The sequence below is a fragment of the Triturus cristatus genome, chromosome 2_2 (assembly GCF_964204655.1).
Source record: "Triturus cristatus chromosome 2_2, aTriCri1.1, whole genome shotgun sequence".
Classification (NCBI taxonomy): domain Eukaryota; kingdom Metazoa; phylum Chordata; class Amphibia; order Caudata; family Salamandridae; genus Triturus; species Triturus cristatus.
In genome coordinates this window covers 715,252,224-715,270,139 of record NC_140582.1, presented here as the reverse complement: position 1 = coordinate 715,270,139, position 17,916 = coordinate 715,252,224, and the positions used below count along the sequence as shown (strand labels likewise).

Sequence of the window (17,916 nt, the reverse complement as noted above, 5' to 3'; positions counted from 1 at the left end):
AAACCTCATCTGTGGGCTCCTGACAGGCTGAGGATGGGCCACATCCACCTCTTCCACTGATAAGCTGGACATGATCCTGCAAGACATTCATGACTCCAGATCTTCAATCGCACAGCAACTAGGCTCAATCTGGGCAGAGCTCAACCTGCTCGAGGATGATCACAGAAAACTGGCTGATAAAGTTAAGTCAACTGAGCAGACACTAGACACTATGGTACCACAGGTCGAAAGAGCTTGATGAGCAACTGCAACATATGCGCCAACAAATCGAATCCTTACAGACCCGTGTGGATGATGCAGAAAGACGGGCCCGGCACAATAACCTCAGAATAGTGGGTCTCCCTGAGGGATCGGAGGGCCCTAACCCAACGAACGACATTTATTGAGGAGTGGCTAAAAACCAGCATGGCCCCTACGGGACTGTTTACGTTCTTCATGGTTGAGCGGGCCCATCGAGTCCCCACGCGTCGGCCCATACCTGTCGCGAACTCCCAACCGATACTGGCCAGGAATTACAGGGACCAGGACCATATGTTACAAGCAGCAAGGGACAAAGGCCCGCTACAGTTGGACAATGCAAAAATTTCAATTTTCCCGGACTACACTCTAGCAGTCCAACACAAACGTTTTTCATTCATGGAAGTCCCGGCTCGGGTCTGTGCTGCGGGCCTTACATTCGCTCTTTTATTCCCGGCCAAATTGAAAATCATCCACAACCAGCGTTCCTTATTCTTCGACACGCCGGAGAGTGCATGGGATTGACTGGACAGGAATTTCCCTGACACCCTACATGCTAGAGGCCCTGAGAAGTCACAACGGAAATCTCAACGAACCCCTCGGAGGCGAAGAAAGGGACTTATGACACAAAGTACTGACACTTGCCCTCCTTCCCGTCAGGTGGTATTAGAGGGCAGACAGGAAGCCCTCCGATCTGCCTATGCCTTGCCGACTCTCCGCCCACCTATCAGCACCAGATTCTCTGGTGAGGTGAACTCCGACTCGGACTTGGGGGGGGGGGGGGGGTGTGTGGCATTGTTCCCATCAGTCCACGCAATTGAGTAATGACCCGCTGGGCTGGAACTGTTGTGGGTGCACTGGGAGAATATCCCTTCATTACTCAGATATTATACACATGCTCTGAGGACATTTCTATAATGGTTTCAGTTGGGCCCCGGCTGGTGAAAAATATGCCATGATTGGGATATATGCTAAGGGTCTGCACGGTAAGAATAGTTTGTAATGTCCAGTGGACCCGGCATGTCCTGGGCTAATCCACCCATTGCACATGATACATACGTATAACAAGTACGCAGATTACCCCACAAGCGAAAGCAATTGTTTCCGTGTAAGTGTAATATATCATTGTTACTTGCACAGTGTGGTCGAGCGAAGTTCAATCGTTTGACCCAGCAGTGCATACATATCTCCTAAACAGGGACTGAACAAAGTGAAAAGCTGCCTGCATAAGCATGTGTGATGTGCTAACAAGGTGTGAGCCTTTATTTTCCCTCGGCTTCATTTGCATCAGGTGTGAGTGAGGCTCCTGATTGCTCCCAGGCAGGAGACTCGAACAAAGGGAGGCCTGATGACCCCTCAAATTCGGCCTTTGTTATGGGCCCAGCAGGAGTCTTAAATAAGAAAGTCCCGTCCCTGCCTGCACATTGTTGCTTATGGCAGAAGGAAAGCAGACAACGTGCAGGTGCTGCTGAAAGTGTCCCTGGGTCTGGAAATTACACCGGGACCAGTTCAGCACATTATTCAGTGGTGGCCAAATTCTTTGCAGGGTGGACGGCGTTTACCCTGTGAAAAAAGTGGGTGGACGCCGTCCACCCATGTGTACCTCCGACTCGTGCCCTGGGACAACCACATTCCATAACCTGATTTCTTTTTTTTTAACACAAATTTTATTCAGTTTCAGGGTTTTCAAGTGCAGATTATATTGCGTAACGTTTACTTTTATGACAGTATATAGTTATTGAACAGTTGTTCCATGAATCATTACATACATCTGATATAACTTTGTGACTTTGCAATACATTACTAACATTAATATGACTGGTTATGTAATTTCATACAGTTATCAGGATATTTATGCACATTAGTATGGTTTTTATAATTCTAATTGACTCTTCCTCTTTTCCCCTCCCACAAAATCCCACCCTCCCAAAACCAACAAAACAATGCTGCTATGGTCTGATCATCCACATCCAAGATTGCAACCAGCTGGGGTGACATTATCGAAACAGTGGAGATAGGGGGTAGAAAGTAGGGATGGAGGGGCGGGGGGCGACGGATGCGTCCTCCTACTTAGAATATCAGTCACAAGCCAAGAACTCCAAATAGGGATGTTCTGAGTATTCTTTCAGTCCTCAGGCTCCTCTGCAGAATCTAATCTAAATTGCTCTACTAATTGGGCCCATTCCATGCAAATCAGCTTTTTGCTCAGTCCCCTATACTCCTCGTGCTGCAGCGCCTCCCTTTCGGCAGTGGCCCATTTGATAACTTCTTCTCTCCACTTTCCCTCACGAGGAGCAGCGCGAGATTTCCAGCGTTGTGTGATCAGCATTTTAGCCAGCATCAGAGCAAGTCCTGCAAAGCAGCGTAATACAACCGCCTTCTTTGGGAGAGGGAAAAGGCCCAAGAGGCAGGCCTCAATAGTAGGCCAAGGGGAGCGCTCAGTAATTTGGGTAAGGCCCAGTGTGACTTAGGTCCAAAACCCTTTCAGTAAGGGGCAAGCCTTAACATGTGAATAAAGTCTGCTTCCAGATGGAAAAATCTAGACAGTCCGAGGAAACGTGGGGTACATTTTCTGTATCACCCGTGGTGTTAGGTAAGCCCTGTGCAGGAATAGCAGCTGTATTGTTTTAAGTTGGACATTGCGAGAGACCCGTCTGGGATGTTATAGGGCCTGTGCCCATTCTCTGTCATCCAGTTTCCTGGCAATCGCAGTTTCCTATTTCTGACGAAGGACCAGTAGTGCCCAAATGTTCCCGTATCCCCCGGTATAACCATCTGACCAGGTGGTACCTGTGACCAATTATGTGGATTACCTTTAACAATTGGAAAGTAGGGAGTTCCTTCTGGTCCACCAACCAGTGCTTGCGTATAAACTGTGTGATAGCAGCGTGAGGCAGGAATAGGGTATCTGGGACTGTATTAGTTCATACAAACTCATCATGGGGCATCAAATTTCCATCTATATATAAGTGGCCCACTGTCTCAGTTCCGGCCCCCGTCCAACTCTGTAATCTAGTAGCTGATAATATTCCGCGCCGGGTAGGCAGGCCGCAAAGTGGAATATTTGGGGCATATGGAGTAAGCATTTTTGCATATTTTAGTGCCAGCTTCCAGTAATGGAGTGCTATATGGAGGAGAAAGGGAGGATCTCTTACTCTTCCCACCCCGGGGAACAGCAATGACTGTAGTGTTCCAAGTTGTAGCCACTCGGGAGAGTAACTGTTATCTTCTTTCAACTTCCCAACGAACTGTCTCCCTATTCACCCCTCATGTTACGCAGTCTACACTGGCTGCCCATTGCCAGCCGCATTAACTTCAAGACACTAACCTTTGCTTATAGAGCCTTTGAGCAAAGAGGCCCTCTGAATTTAAAAAGAAGATTGTCTACCTACCATTAGGGTAGATTATTGTGCTCCAGCGTGCTTAAACTTCTGCATGTTCCCAGGGTTCGCAAGGCAAGAAGAGGAGGTCACTTCTTTTCCTTTTTGACCACCAAACTCTGGAATTCCTTGCCTATGGCCCTACGTTTCGCTCCTTTAAAACCATTTTTTTATAAACTACTGAAGACTATTCTTTTTTATGTTTAGGCTTTCAGTTCTGGGGTTTGACTAGTCTTTGTTTGTTCTGCACTCAGGCTGCTTGCGCCAAGACGCTTCTTTGGAAGCAGCTGCACACTTTACAAATTCTATTGTATTATATTGAAAGTGGCAGTAGTGTAATCCAGGAATATAAAGATTTTTTGTATTTTTGAAACTGAAGAGGGCCTTTTCCATGTACGATCTGTAATATCTGATCTCTATCCTGATAGTTCAGTAGGCACGCCACCATGAGCCTAGGCGGCATTCCCCACGCAGTGGTCTGACCCAGTACCCTATGTAGCCTTTCCACTGTGAAGAACTTGGGGAGTGAGGGGGAGGGGGCGCTGTGTCAAATTGCTTTTCAAGTAGAGGTTGTTGCAAAAAAAAAAACACCATCTTGCATCGTTCTGGCATGCCAATCAAACTGATATTTTTTGGTCTAGAGGGGCCCTCAGTATCCTCAGTCCAGCACTCCATTACTGGACGTGAGTGTTGTATTTAGTTCTATTACTTAGGCCTGGGCCTCTTTGATATTTGTCGGCTGGGCGCTTGTGTGCTGGCTCAGAGGACTCAAGTACCATTGGCCTTAAAGAACTCAGTGTGGACTCCTGTCATGTTTTATTTGTAAACCGCTGTCTATGCCTACCAAGTCCGTCTTATGTTCCATCCAGAGTGTTTTCATGTTGCGTATTGCTTTCAATATTTCAACAAACGTCATTATGGTGCACCGGTGTGGTTTCGACCCTGCGCAGAGAGTCCGTCATCTTTGGCTAAGTTCGAGTGTAGGGATAGCATATGTTGGGCTGGCAGCCACTTGAGAACTTTCGGCTTGACCATCATTCCAGGCCATGGTCTTAATTTCTCAAATATACGCCTTCCAAAAAAGCCAGCATTAGTCTCAATGTACAGACAGGTAGGTGTCATATGAACTATGACCTCTGTGGTGGTGCGGACCAGCTATTCCTACGCTGCTATCAAGAGCAGTGTATCACCAGCAGGCATTCACAGCCAGTGCAAGCCCTGTAGAGCTCTGTCTCCACAAGACCCCATAGTGCTTTAGAGGATCCACCCAAGAATGGTACTCTAGGTCATTTTCAGCACAGTCTGATGCTTTCTCCCTTGCTTACTATGCTGTTGTAGCTCGTCTTTCAAGCCTCCTATGTGCGCCTGCCTCATTAATAATCGGGGTTATATTTGTGGTCGACCACTGAGGCATGGAGGGAAACTAACGACCTTTCAAAGTTGCAAGCGCATTCCCAGCAGTGTTCTCTTAAAGTTCAGATTTGTGTTCTTTTTTTAAATTTTTTTTTTAATCCAGGTTTTATTGGGGTTTTGCAAAGTTACAGCTAAAGCATAACATTTTCATTACATATCATGCGGAAAAGTGCTGACCTATTAGCGTTGTCTCCTTGTGATCAACGTTATTAACATTTCAACTCTCTCTTCCTCACCCCGTGAGTAGTTTCAGCTTCTGGTTGTCAGTCTGGGTATTGTGTACGTATCCTGTAGGGTTTACTGCTTGTCGTCTCAGATAGGTTATAACTATGGGGTGTAAGGGGGTAAAGTCAGGGAGGGGGACGCCACTTTTGCGATCTGGCCTGTCTCATCCCCTCCGCGCTCAAATGACGGGGGATGCGAGGGATACAGGTCAAATGTTATCAATTTGTCGCCTAACCTTCCCCAGGCCCTTGCTGTGTCCAGTGTGCCTATGCCCCATTGAGCTTTGTTCATAAGAATTCCCCCTTCAGAGCTCACTCATTTTTCGAGTTCTCTTTTCCATGTCCCGACTCTCTCCCCCGTCGACTTCCAGTTGCTGGTGATTTTCCTTTTGGCCAGGGCATATGCAAGATCCTGGAATTTCCCTGTCACTTTGGTTTTAGCTGAATGTGGGAACCATCCCAAAAAGCAGAGGCTTGGGGTATGGGGGATCGCCCTGTCTGTGATAGTTTCCACTATGTGTAGCACCTCTTCCCAGAATGCCTTCAAAGTGGGGCAGTCCTAGAACATATGTAATATATACACCTCTCTTTCCCCGCATCTGCCGGCTCCACTCAGAAATATCTTCTAATTCGCATTGGGGTAAGATATGCCCTATGTAGGATATAATAATTGAATAATTTGAACCACTCATTCGGCGAAACCTTTGGGATCCTCTCTACTATGGTCTCCCAATCCGCCTCAGGGATCGGGGTTCCCACATCCTCTTCACACTGCAGTCACAACCGCTCATGGGCTTCTGAATGTCCTGACGTAAAGTCCTGTAGAGGCCAGAAACAGTTTTGATACTACATGCCGATAGAGCCACATATTGGCAGCAGTCCAGTGCTCGTGATATCGTGGATTTCGCACCTCAGTGCCTCCGAACTGCAGAGGTGAGGGCCCTGTGCAGGAGAAAGTGGCCTTGGGGTAGGTCGAATTCTGTGCGGAAGCCTTCAAAGGGGAGCATCTCAGAATCTCTAAAAAGATCCCCCACCACCCTCTCCCTCACCTCCACCCAGGGATCCAGGCCCGCCCAGTTCCTACCGTGCAGTAGGTGTCGAAGCAGGGCAAGTCAGGAGAGTAGGAAACTCTGCAATAGGCACTTTGCACATATCTAACCCTGCACCCGGTTACTACTCTGGTCTCCTCAGTGTTTCCAGTGAGTCTCCACTGTATGCGCAACAATATTTTCATAAGCACCGAGGGCGTTGGAGTGAACAGATACGGGGTCCTCTTTCTCCTGGTCACCATCCACTGGACCAGCCAGTTGAGCTGCGCCGCAATATAATTGCTTCAAAGTCCGGGACTGCTATCCATCTAGTCAGTGTGGTACGCTGCATCGTGGTCAGGGCCACTCGCCTGTGGCCCAATCCCCAAATGAACAATACGATCTGTGAGTCCATATCCCGGAACATCGTACAGGGGATCTACACCAGGAGTGGACCAAAGAAATACAATATGCGTGATAATGCCACCATCTTCATGAGAGCCACTCTGCCGTCCACTGATAATGGTAGGGACTTCCAAAATTCCATAGAGGAGCGAAGGGAGCGTATCTCTTTACTTATATTACCCCCCACGAGATCGGCGGTTCTATGATACATTTTTACTCTTAAGTACACCTGTCAGCTAGGCTTCCACTGGAGGCTGCCCAGGTCATCTGGGGAGGGCATGGGGCGGGCTATTGGGTGTCATGGGAAAGAGTCTCAATTTCTGCCAGTTCACCCTCAGACAAGAGAACCCGCAAAAGCATTTTAACATATTCTGCGCCTCTCTCAAGTCCACTCCCGTGCCCCGATGGAATATCAGGTAATCATCTGCACACAGAGGGATGTTATGCTGTGTCTCCATCACCATCAGCCCCCGATAGTCTTGTCCCGATCTTGCATAGCACACCAGAGGCTCCATACCCAGGGCGAATAGTAGAAGAGACCAGGGGCATCCCTGTTGTGTGCCCCGCTCCACTTTCTGACCCAGGGAGATAGCCTTCCCTGTACGCACCCTTGCTGTCTGGTTTGCATACAGTAGTTTTGCCCACGATAAAAAAAGACCCACCAGACCCACCCTATCTAGTACCTCATAGGGGAGTGCCATTCCAGGATATCCAAAGTCTTCTTTATGTCTACTGCAAATACAACCGCTGCAGCTCTATCGTAGTCCTCCATGCCCATGATGGCCAGGAGCCGCCTGATGTTAGTGGCCTTGTTCCGCCCTGGAATGAAGCCATCCTGGTTGGTGTGGACGAAATTTGGCATGTGTGGTAGTAGGCTAGCCACTAAGATCTTACTCAATATTTTGTAGTCTATGTTGAGCATGGACATTGGCCTGTAGGCTGTGTGATCATGTGCCAGCTTCCCCGGTTTCAGCACCGGGATAATAAGTGCTTTCTTGGTACTATCTGGTAATGTCCCCACATCCTGGACTGCACCATACAGCAAGACCAGCTGGGGGGTTAGCTCCTCCGACTAGGTCGTGTAGAACTCAGCCAGCAAGCAGTGTGTTCCTGGGGTTTTGTTGTGTGCCATGTGTTTGTAGGCCGCTCTCACTTCCTGTGGGGTGATGTCCGCACCCATCATATCTGCCTCATCTGGTCCTAGTCGTGGCAATTGCAGCCCCTCTAGGTAATCTGGGATTGCGGTGCCATCATATGATGGGGCACCATGGTACAGCCCAGCATAGTACTGAGCAAAGATGCCATTGATCCCCGCTTACATATATTGCCTGTTACTCTTGTCATCCTCCATCTCAACTATGGGGGAACCTCTATTGACTAGGTTCGTGAGCCATGCCAAAAGGGATCCAGATTTATCCCTCTCAGCATGTGCGCGGTCCAAATACTGATTATAATCAAAGCATCTAAGCCTTTCGGTCTGCTTCGCCACTTCTTTCATAGTGCCCTGTAATCCAAGCTGGAGTTCTGGGTCCCCCGACCACTTCTGCTCATGTTTTCTACGGTCTCTTTCAGCGGTTAGTACCTCAGTCAGGAGCGTGTGTTTGAGTCCCATTGTCTCCGCTATACATTGACCCACAAGGACCACCTTGAAGGCATCCCACTCCGCCAGGTGAGAAGAGACCGAATCCTCATTGTCATTAACGTATTGAGTGATCTTCTCCCGGATCACCTCTAAATACCTGGCCCTCTAGTGTGTCAGGGCGGAGCCTCCAGGTAGGAATTGTGAGCTTGGAGTGGGTCCACTTCAGTCCGAGAATGACCTGATGGTGGTTCGATATCATTCGGGACAGGTATTTAACCGTTTGCACCAAATTTTGTCTGCAGTACATAGAAATGCATCTACACACACATGGATTTCGTGCATAGCTGAGAAGTAGTAGTAGTCTCAGTCATGGGGTGCAGGGTTGTCAGTATATTCCTGTCCCTCCTTTGCCATGAGTTGTGTTTCCTGGAGTAGGGCTATTTATATCCCTTTCTATTAAAGTAGGATAATACTTTATATCTCTTGGAAATGGTGTGCATTCCCCATATGTTCCATTATAGACAATTATACTTTTGTGTGCCTGACATCTGTTATCGGGTCTTAAGACACACGTGTGTCCCTTCTCCCCAGCTCTCCCCCAGTCTGCAGTGCAACCAAGTTACCCTGAAAAAGATATGTGAACTGACACGACTCAGAACTCCCCAACATGTGAACCAAAATCAAATTCCCCAATGCCCCCTCCCCAGGACAAGTAGGTGGTCGCCTCCCATCCAAACCATTCATCTAAGTCTGTGGGAAATATGCCCATGGAACGTCCAGTCAGCGGGTGGCCCGCAGCTCCTCCAGCTTCCAGGACAACTACCCAGCTCAGAGGGAACAACTAATGCAACAGAATCTACCCCCTCAGTGATCGCAGTACCTCTTATCCAGGATAGCGTCATCGCAGTTTCCCTTAGGCCCCTCCCCTTTACCATTCCGCCAGGTCTCTCAGATAATATCATCAGCCGTTCTCTGAGTCACATTCGGCAGTTTAATACTCTGAGTCTCAGACATACTCGAGCCGTGTTCCGAGTCCGATTCCAACACTGAACCACGGCTCTCTGGGGCAGCATGCTCCGATTCCTTTCCGCTTATCAGTGCCACCACCTTCATTGCACTCTATCGCTCCAATTGTACCTCTTCCTGCATGGGTGCCAATGCATCTCGTTTGGCTTCTCTTCTGCGGGATCTACCACTGCGCTTTCTCCGCCGTCCAGGCTCCCGAGGTCGGGCCTCGCCTAGCCAGTCCCAGGCCTCCTGCGGGGAGCGAAAGAACTCCGCTTCTCCCGGGGTGACCACTCACAATCTGGCTATGTATAGCATTGTATTCTAGTAGTCGAGCTGACAGAGCTTCGGCTTTACACTCTGAAAAGAGGCCCGCTGCCTCTGCACCTCTCGGGAAAAATCCGGAAATATGCTCACTACCACGTTATTCACTTGGAGGTACCCTTGGCATCTCGCTTATGCCAGTATGTGGTCCCTGTCCTTATAGTGTAGGAGCCTCGTTATCACAGAGTGTGGCAGGGCCCCAGGCAGGAGAAGTCCTGCCAGCACCCGGTGGGCTCTCTCAAGGGCGTAGAAGGCCGACAGTACCTCTGGCGCCACCTCTGTGTGCAGCAAGTTCTCAAGGTAGTCCACCATGTTGGCCCCTTCCACCTTTTCCGGTAGGCTCACCACTCTCATATTGTTGCTGCTGGAGTGGTTTTCTGCATATTCCGCGCGGCGCTCCAGCGCGTACACTTTCGCCTCAAGCACGGCGAGTTGACCTTTCATTGTTGTGAGAGCAGGGGTGTATTCTGTGAGTTGGAGTGCCTTTAATGAGACTCTCTCAGTTGGACGTCTGTGATCATCCCTCAGAATCCCTAAGTCCGTACCCATGGAGTCTATCGACACTTCCAGCTACTCACTTGAGGCAGTTAATGCCGATAAGATGTCTTATAGGGTTGGGTCCTGGGGGGGGGTTCCGCTTGTGAAGCAAGATTCTAACGCCCTTCTTGTGAACTCTCTGCTAGGACTCCGTCTCGTTCGCACTGCTTGTTTTTTTTCCCCATTGCTATCACAGGGTGACTTTGTCTCTCTTGTCCCTGTCACGTGTCCTCGAGGTCCTTGATGTCCATTGCCACCTTAGGAGCCATCCCTCTCCTCCTCAATAGACACTTGGAGATGAGTGCAGATTCTCCTCATTCCAGCCAGGGCAGGTGTGTCAGAGAGCATCCTGGCATCAGCAGTCGAGCCAAGGTCTGCTGTAGCGTGCCAGTCCGCGATCTTGGTTATCTCATTAAGAGGTCCTCGGGTCTTGTACTCCTCTGGCCCTCTGGAGTCACGTACAACAGCCTGGGGTCCTTATGAGTGTTCTGTGGAGGACTGGGCTCTGCCTCGTCCCGCAGGAGTCAACACAGTCTGTTGTCCAAGTCTCAGACCCCCAGGCCTGGGCCTTTTTGATATTTCAGTCGGCTGGGCGCTTCTGTGCCGGCTCGGATGACCCAGCCCTCCCTGGTAGGTGTCCTGTGGCTGCTATGGACTTCCCACCCAGGCTCTGAGTATTGCGTGCACTAGCTTCCCGCTGCTATCGGTAAGAGGAAGTTTAACCTCTTCTTATTGCCGCTCTCATGCCCTCAGGGCTGCATGTTGCTGTGTCCTAGGTGTCTCTCTAGTATAAGCACCTCTACTGGAGCAGGTATTGTCCCTCAGTAGCCCCCCCCCCCCCCTGCTGTCTAAGGACATCAGCAGTAATGTAGTCTCACAACTTCAGAAGTCTCACCAGGGAGCAATAGCCAATGCTGGATCCCCCACTGCCTCCTGGTTGTCCAATCTCCATCAGCCTGGCTCTGTGTGGTCTAGGGCGCCGTTCTGCTACACATCACCCATACCAACGTATTCTTGGAGGGCCAAGACCAGTTCATCAATTCTCCGCAAATGCCCAGCAGCCTCTAGGGGAACAAACTCCTGTGGCTGCCTGCTGCTCTGCTTGGGCGACAGGCGTAGGCCTCGGCTGCTCAGGCCCTAGGTCCCACGCTCACGTGGCCATCTGCCCCTAGGCCCCGGGCACTCCGGTCCAGGGGTGCCTCTGCAGTCGTCCCCGGGCGAGGTCAGGAACGGGCCAATTCTCCCCTCGGAGCGCTCAGCAGCACTGCTGGTCCCAGGGGTCTGCCCCGCAGCCCACCTCCCGGTTCATTCAGGGAGCTGCCGCCATCTTGGATTACTCGCGGGTGCGATGGACGGTCCCGTCTTTTGGACTCTGTGCCATCCTACTCCTTTATTTCTCGGCTCTGGTGAGCCCCCCACATCAGGGCATTGTAGGGTCCCCCCTCCGGGTCAAGTAGTCATCCGAGGGGAGTGAAGATGGAGCTGGATGGCGGCCGGCTGATCGGAGCTCTCGAGCAAACTGCTCACTCATCGGCGTTATGCCATGCCCCCTGTGTGTTTTTTTAAAATAAATCTCTTTCATGTTACACACCTCCGCAAAGGTTCATGAGGCCAAAATGTCATTGCCATGCTGCACAGATCCCAGCTGCGGCCTGCTGGAGCACCCCTGAGACAGCCTGTAAACGGCACTGCAAAAGCACTGCTAGATCACTGCACAGCACCCATTTGCATCAGTGCCCAGGATAGGGAGTGCCCCTCCACTCATTCGCTTCGCACCATCCTGATCCCAGGAGGGATCTATGAACAATAGGGAAAGTTAGAGGATTACAGGTGACCTTATGTTTAGTAAGATGTTGGGGGTTTGGTGGAGACCCACCAGGAGAAGCCTCAGAAAGCATATTTTTACATCTTGTACTGCCCCCATAACCTTTGAAAGATTTCAAATGGTTCAGCAAAAAGGCATGTATTCTCTGTTTTTAGTATTTTTTGATCTCTGTTAAAATGTCAAGATATTTTCACATAACCAACTTCTAAATAAAACATGGCAAAATATGTAATCAAGCAGACCAATAGGCAGATGAATAGTTTAGAGGAAGACAGATGCTGGAGACAAACAAAATGGTGAAAAGGGAATGATTGTGGTGAAGCTATAGCAAATTGAATGCTGATAGCGGAGTACCTGATGATAAAAACTGCCTTAATGCAGGTAGTTGTGCTCAAAATTAGAACCATGCCATAGCTGACCTTATGGACAAAATGTCAGTCCTGCCTCCATACATCAGACAAGCATGTAAATATTTTGACCATTGAAGTGTAAGTAATAGTGTGGAAATAATAGTAGAGTCCATCAGGCTGGCAGAGGTAATGACCTCGGCCATCCTGAGGAACACAGTGCTGTCCATCTAATGCTGAATCAGGCCCTTCGTCTCCAACTGCTGAAAAAACTTCTTCTGGTCAGTCTTGTAGCTCCTAACTCCTCAGGGCAGGTTTCTGGGCACCATGTCTCTCTTCAGCCGGGTCTCCTGCCAAATCCAGACATTTTAGTCAACTGGGCCCTCTAGGAGTCAGGAATCCTGCATTTTGTACCCCTGAAGCAGGTACATAGGAGGCCAACCACTTGACCCTTGGAGAGCAGTTCCAGTCCTCGGGTGCCAGCCGGAGTCCTTATGTGAGTCCTGTTCTTTCAGCAGGAGTCTGAAGTCAGGATTCTTCTTCCAACAGGGCGTTCATCGTCAGATGGAGTATTCCCAGGTTCAGGAATGTTCTGAGGTGGTGGTTTTTGAGGTTCCAGATTTCTCCTGTGCTGTCACCAGTGATTGAAGAAAATCTACCATTCAATCCTAACTATTTTCTTACAATCCCCACTTCCTTTAGCACCACTTCCTCTTTGCCTTACTGTAAAACTACCCAGGAGCCCCTGTTTCAAAATGGCAGGCCCAGCTGCCACCAGGCGGGTCTTTCTTCAGCTTCTTGGCCATTCTCATACCACACAGGTCAAAACTGTTTTTTCCTTCTACTGTGAATTGAGCCTGACTGTCTAGAAAGCCCAGGGAATGAATAGATGTCCTCTCTGGCATCACCAAGTCAAAAGCGGTAATGCTAACGCTGCTAATTTTTGTGCCAGCTGTTCCTGTCCACTCGCAGATCGCTAATCCCTGTTAAGTGGGCAGCAGTTGACACCCATTGGCCTTTCCTGGGTTTGTGATCCCAGGTCCGATCTTTGAGGGCCAGATGTACGACCCTAAATTGCATGCGCAAACGGGTTTGCGACCCGTTTGCACTTGCAAAATGGCCCTAGTCCATGTACAATTCCTAAATAGCTATTCGCAATTTATTTGCGACTTGCTATTTAGTTATTGCGAGTCGCAATTAGGAAGGGGCGTTTCCTTCCTAATTGCATCCGCAAATCAATGTATGAATGTTTTGTGACCGCAATTGCACTCGCGAAACACTTGTAAATTACCACCCTCTTCAAGAGGGTGGTAATGCAGTCGCAATTTGGAAGGGGTCCCCAGGGGACCCCTTCCACTTTGTGACTGTCTCTAAAAATATTTTTTAAGGGCAGGCAGTGGTCCCAGGGACCACTACCTGCCCTTAAAAATGAAACTAAAACGTTTCATTTTGTTTTTTAACTGCATCCCGTTTTCCTTTAAGGAAAACGGGATGCATTGAAAACAAGCATTGGCATAGCCAATAGGTCTCGCTTTTGGGACCTTTATAAGTATTTAGTTATGCAACTGTTGCATGGCTTAAACACTTATAAGGTCCCAAAGGCAAGACCTATTGGCTATGCGAGTGCTTGTTTTCTTTCTAATCGCGGCACCGGTGCTTTACTTTTAACATTAAAAGTAAAGCGCGGGTGCCGCGATTATAGCAAAAGTAAAGAAATGGATGTTTGTTTCTATTTCTTTACTTTTGCTATAATCGCAGTACCGGCGCTAAAACGACGAGACTTTAATATATTGAGACAATCGACTTTTTTCTCGAATTCGCATTTATTTACTTGCCTATTTTTGCTTTCAACTATATTAGACTGATGTCACTGTTTTCTCTATTCATTCCTTTGCGCCTTACTTTACTTTATGGGTTTGCTGGTACACATACACATAAGTGCATTGAGAAAAAATGATGATTCCTATGTGCATATTTACCAATTATAATATTAATTGTTTAAAATATTTAACTTAATATACCAGTAAAAGAATGTCATATTAATTAATAATACATTTCAAGAATAATCAACATAGACCCAAAAATATATATAATCTGTCTAACCAAATGAAAATTGAATAATTTTGTTTCGAACTTCTTTCCGTGACATCTACATAGCTATTAGTTTTGCTGATCGGGTGAGTTAAAAATCATAAGTGCAGCAGACAGAAATTCATAGATAGCCATGAAATGCTTTAATGGTTTTATGGATGTTTTGAAGCAGTTGGCTGACAGAAGGGGGTATCTCCGCCTTTCTCCGGTTAATGCCGCCTCAGAGGTTGTGCTGCTAAGTTCTGCCGATGATTTACAGCCGTGGAAGTCACATTCTTTCCAGATCACTTTAACTAGGTGAAATTCGATCTTAGCAGATAGGGAAAGGACTCTGCAACTGTGTCAGTCGTCAGGCCCGGTCTGCAAGGCATCAGGGGCCTCCAGAGAGAGCTGGGATTAGTGGGCGATTGTAAATAACTCTGCTGGGAAGCGGTGTGGAGGAGGGGTCAAAGAGGAGGGGGCTGCGAGATGATGGACCAGATAGGGCAGGCAGCGGCCTTCATTTCAAGGATGGCTTTCTCCAAAAACCTGCAGATGCAACATAAGTGCGTGTTGTGCCGTGTTTATGCCTCCCTGTGCCGGCTGCAGCAGAGATGTGTCTCAGAATTTTCGTTGGAGCTCCGGCAGTGCACTCTGGAGTAACTAAATAAAGATTTACAACTATCTGTGGTGTAAGGAGGAACAGAGCTGCTGACTTGTGAAGTGGAGACCCGGGTTCGCGTCTCTGGTTCCGAGGCTCGCATTGGCTTAACATCCTGTGATTCTGGGAAAATCAATTAATCTCCCAGGCCTACACAAATGAATGTGTCCTTGTGTAATGCACTGGTGCTCATGTAAAGGCTCCAATATATTTGGGTCGAATTAGCGACATACAAGAATGCAACAAAAAAAAGCGTAACCACAGCCTACTGTGAACCTCATCTCGTGACAACACTCAACAAGCGGCCGTGCAGCCGCAAAAGTGATCGCGATCGCGATCAAACATCAAAGCGGCGAAAATGAAAGTAATCGCGTTTCAAGCGCGGCGCGCGCGCCCGCGCACATGCACTGTAGCTTTAGGCTGGCCTGGTAGCACTTTTTGGAGCCCTCTCAATAAGTCTCGCCAGACCAGCGCATGCGCTAGGTCAGGCGAGACCTAAAAAAAACGGCTTGATTTTAAAGCAGTCCCAGACATGGTGGTCTGCTGAGCCCAGCAGGCCAACATACCTTGGAGGGCCTGTCATTCCCAATGAGCTCGCAAATTGGGAATCGCAAACAGTGTTAAACTCACTGTTGTACATGGCATATTGAACCTCGCAAATTGCGACTCGCAAATGAGTTGCAATTTGCGAGGTGCAATTTTTCTGGTCGTACATTTGGCCCTGAGAATCCACTCAGTCTTTCATCCTTCCAAGGGGGATAAAACGAGTACCTGCGGGTTGGGTAATAATACGCATCTGTTATTGCAGTGCTGAAATACCCTTCAGGTGAATATGGGCCTTACAATCAATTTAATAAGTTACAACCAGTGGTAAATTACTTATCTTGTGTGATAGAAATTATACATCACAGCCAGTGTTGTAAAAATACTGCTGGGATTAGCTAACACTGGAGGTAATTGCCCAGACATGAAGAATACCGGAAGCAGAACAATTAATTCACTACATTTATCAGCTTAACAAATACTGTTGGGGGTCAAATTTATTGTCAGATGGTAAAAATGCCGCCGTTCAAAATCTACATTTCTTTGTCAGGGCAGGGATAGGGTCCTTGCAGGACAAAGCATGCCTGCATCAGGGCATGGTAGAGGCCTTAATGTTTGGTAACCATAGTTCAAGAAAGCTTCAGGCTTCAGAAGTTGGTTAGGGTTGTACTCTGATTTTACGGTGTAAGTTCCATGTGTTTTGGACAGTAGTTTTCTGTAATGAGATTTTCTGGGGACAATACAACCAGTGCTGGCAGTAATTCAAGTATCACAGGCGGTAATTTTGTGATTGCAGTGGAATTTTTGTGGTGGGCGTTATTTCCCCCTCCGTAATGGGCATATTTACGGTCGCATAAATTGCCAAATAACACAGGCAGTACTGGTACCACCGCCCTTTACGCAATGAGGCTCATAGCCATTTTGGGTTAATGGAATCAAGCTTTGTACTAGTCTGTGCAGTGCCAGGAGCAGAGACTAACCTGCATGCACATAACCACAGAAAAACGAGTCTAATAATGTATTTGCTTGTGACAAGTTTAGTGTTTTATTTCACCCCTCACTGTAGTTCTAATATTTATATAATTTGGCAGCAACAGAACCTACCCACGATGATTTGGTGAAAAGGGCTGAACAATTTCTAAAAGAAAGAATTCAACAGGGAGACCAACAAGCACCGTTCTTGCTCGGACAGCTGTACTTTGAAGAGGTAAGTTGTTTAAAAATGTAATATGTTGTGAAGAAAGAGAACAATAAGAAATATATATAGCAATTAGGTTTTTTTTAAGGGCATTTACTCATTAATGTGACTATAGTTAACTTAACCATAAATGGAAGAAGGGATCATAGTCCTAAACTGCAAGTAGTATTCACAATCCGATTTTTGTGCAATGTTTATTACCAAAATGAAACCGTTTGTTTGATGTTGGGTCTATTCCCCTGGACGCTCCTTCTCCCCATTTTCGGATGTCATTAAAAGAACCCAAACCTCTTTCCAGTCATTCCTCCTAGGTAAGGGTAACTGGCTTGGGTGAAGTTGGTATTTCATTGAAGCTGTTTTTAGAACAAATTCTTAATCATATTTATGAACAGACAAAGGCAGACCAGATCTTAGGGGTCATTAAACCCTATAACCATCTTAAATAATGTATGTATTCTACTATCTAACTAGCCAATAGTATAGTCCTCCGGGTCCTTTGTGGGGCGTGGCCTATTTTGTACTAGAGGTCTGAACAAAGGTGTTCTTGAAGATCAACACACAGCCACTAATCTTCAAATTCACAGATACATTATTAGTAGACCCAACTTCACCGTCTCCTTGTGTAGACCTAGCCACATGAAGACATCCCTAGATAATCCTTCTAGTAGTAATGTTCATTACTCATTGTGCTAGTTCAGTGTCTCTTGATCTAGCACCTGTACATTCCTTACCACATTCAACTCCTCTAGTGCCCACTAGCAGTCTAGCAGCACTTTACCATCTGTAGTATCCGAGACAGTACACCTTTTCTCTTTTTTACCACCCTCAAACCACAATTAATCTATCTTGATGCAACTCTATTCTTTCTGCCAGTTGATATAAGAGAGTATGAGAATACAGGTCTGTTGAAAATGTACCGGACCCATTTTCTGTAGCCTCTTTCTTTTTCTCCCTCGGGACCCTGTAAATGAAACCTCATGTTGACGCCTTATGACCCGCTCTTTTCTTTGAAGCTCCATCCCTGCCTTTCAGTTTAAAACATGCAGGTTTCTTCAATTCTGTAGCACCCAGGTCATGCACAAAGGTTTCTGAAGCCAGCCTGCAGTGAGCCCATTCAATTTCTACTTTTTAAGACCA

General features: G+C 47.6%; 1 protein-coding gene across 2 annotated transcripts in view; it reads left to right on the top strand.

Moving 5' to 3' along the window:
* LRP2BP (LRP2 binding protein) overlaps positions 1-17,916 on the top strand; it is a 231,223-nt gene that overhangs the window by 56,745 nt on the left and 156,562 nt on the right. The window contains exon 3 of one of the 2 annotated variants that reach the window (XM_085643285.1): positions 16,673-16,788. In XM_085643285.1, coding sequence (XP_085499411.1) covers positions 16,673-16,788 — 116 coding nt within the window. The remainder of the gene's footprint in view (positions 1-16,672; positions 16,789-17,916) is intronic. The other variant, XM_085643286.1, reaches the window with a different exon arrangement.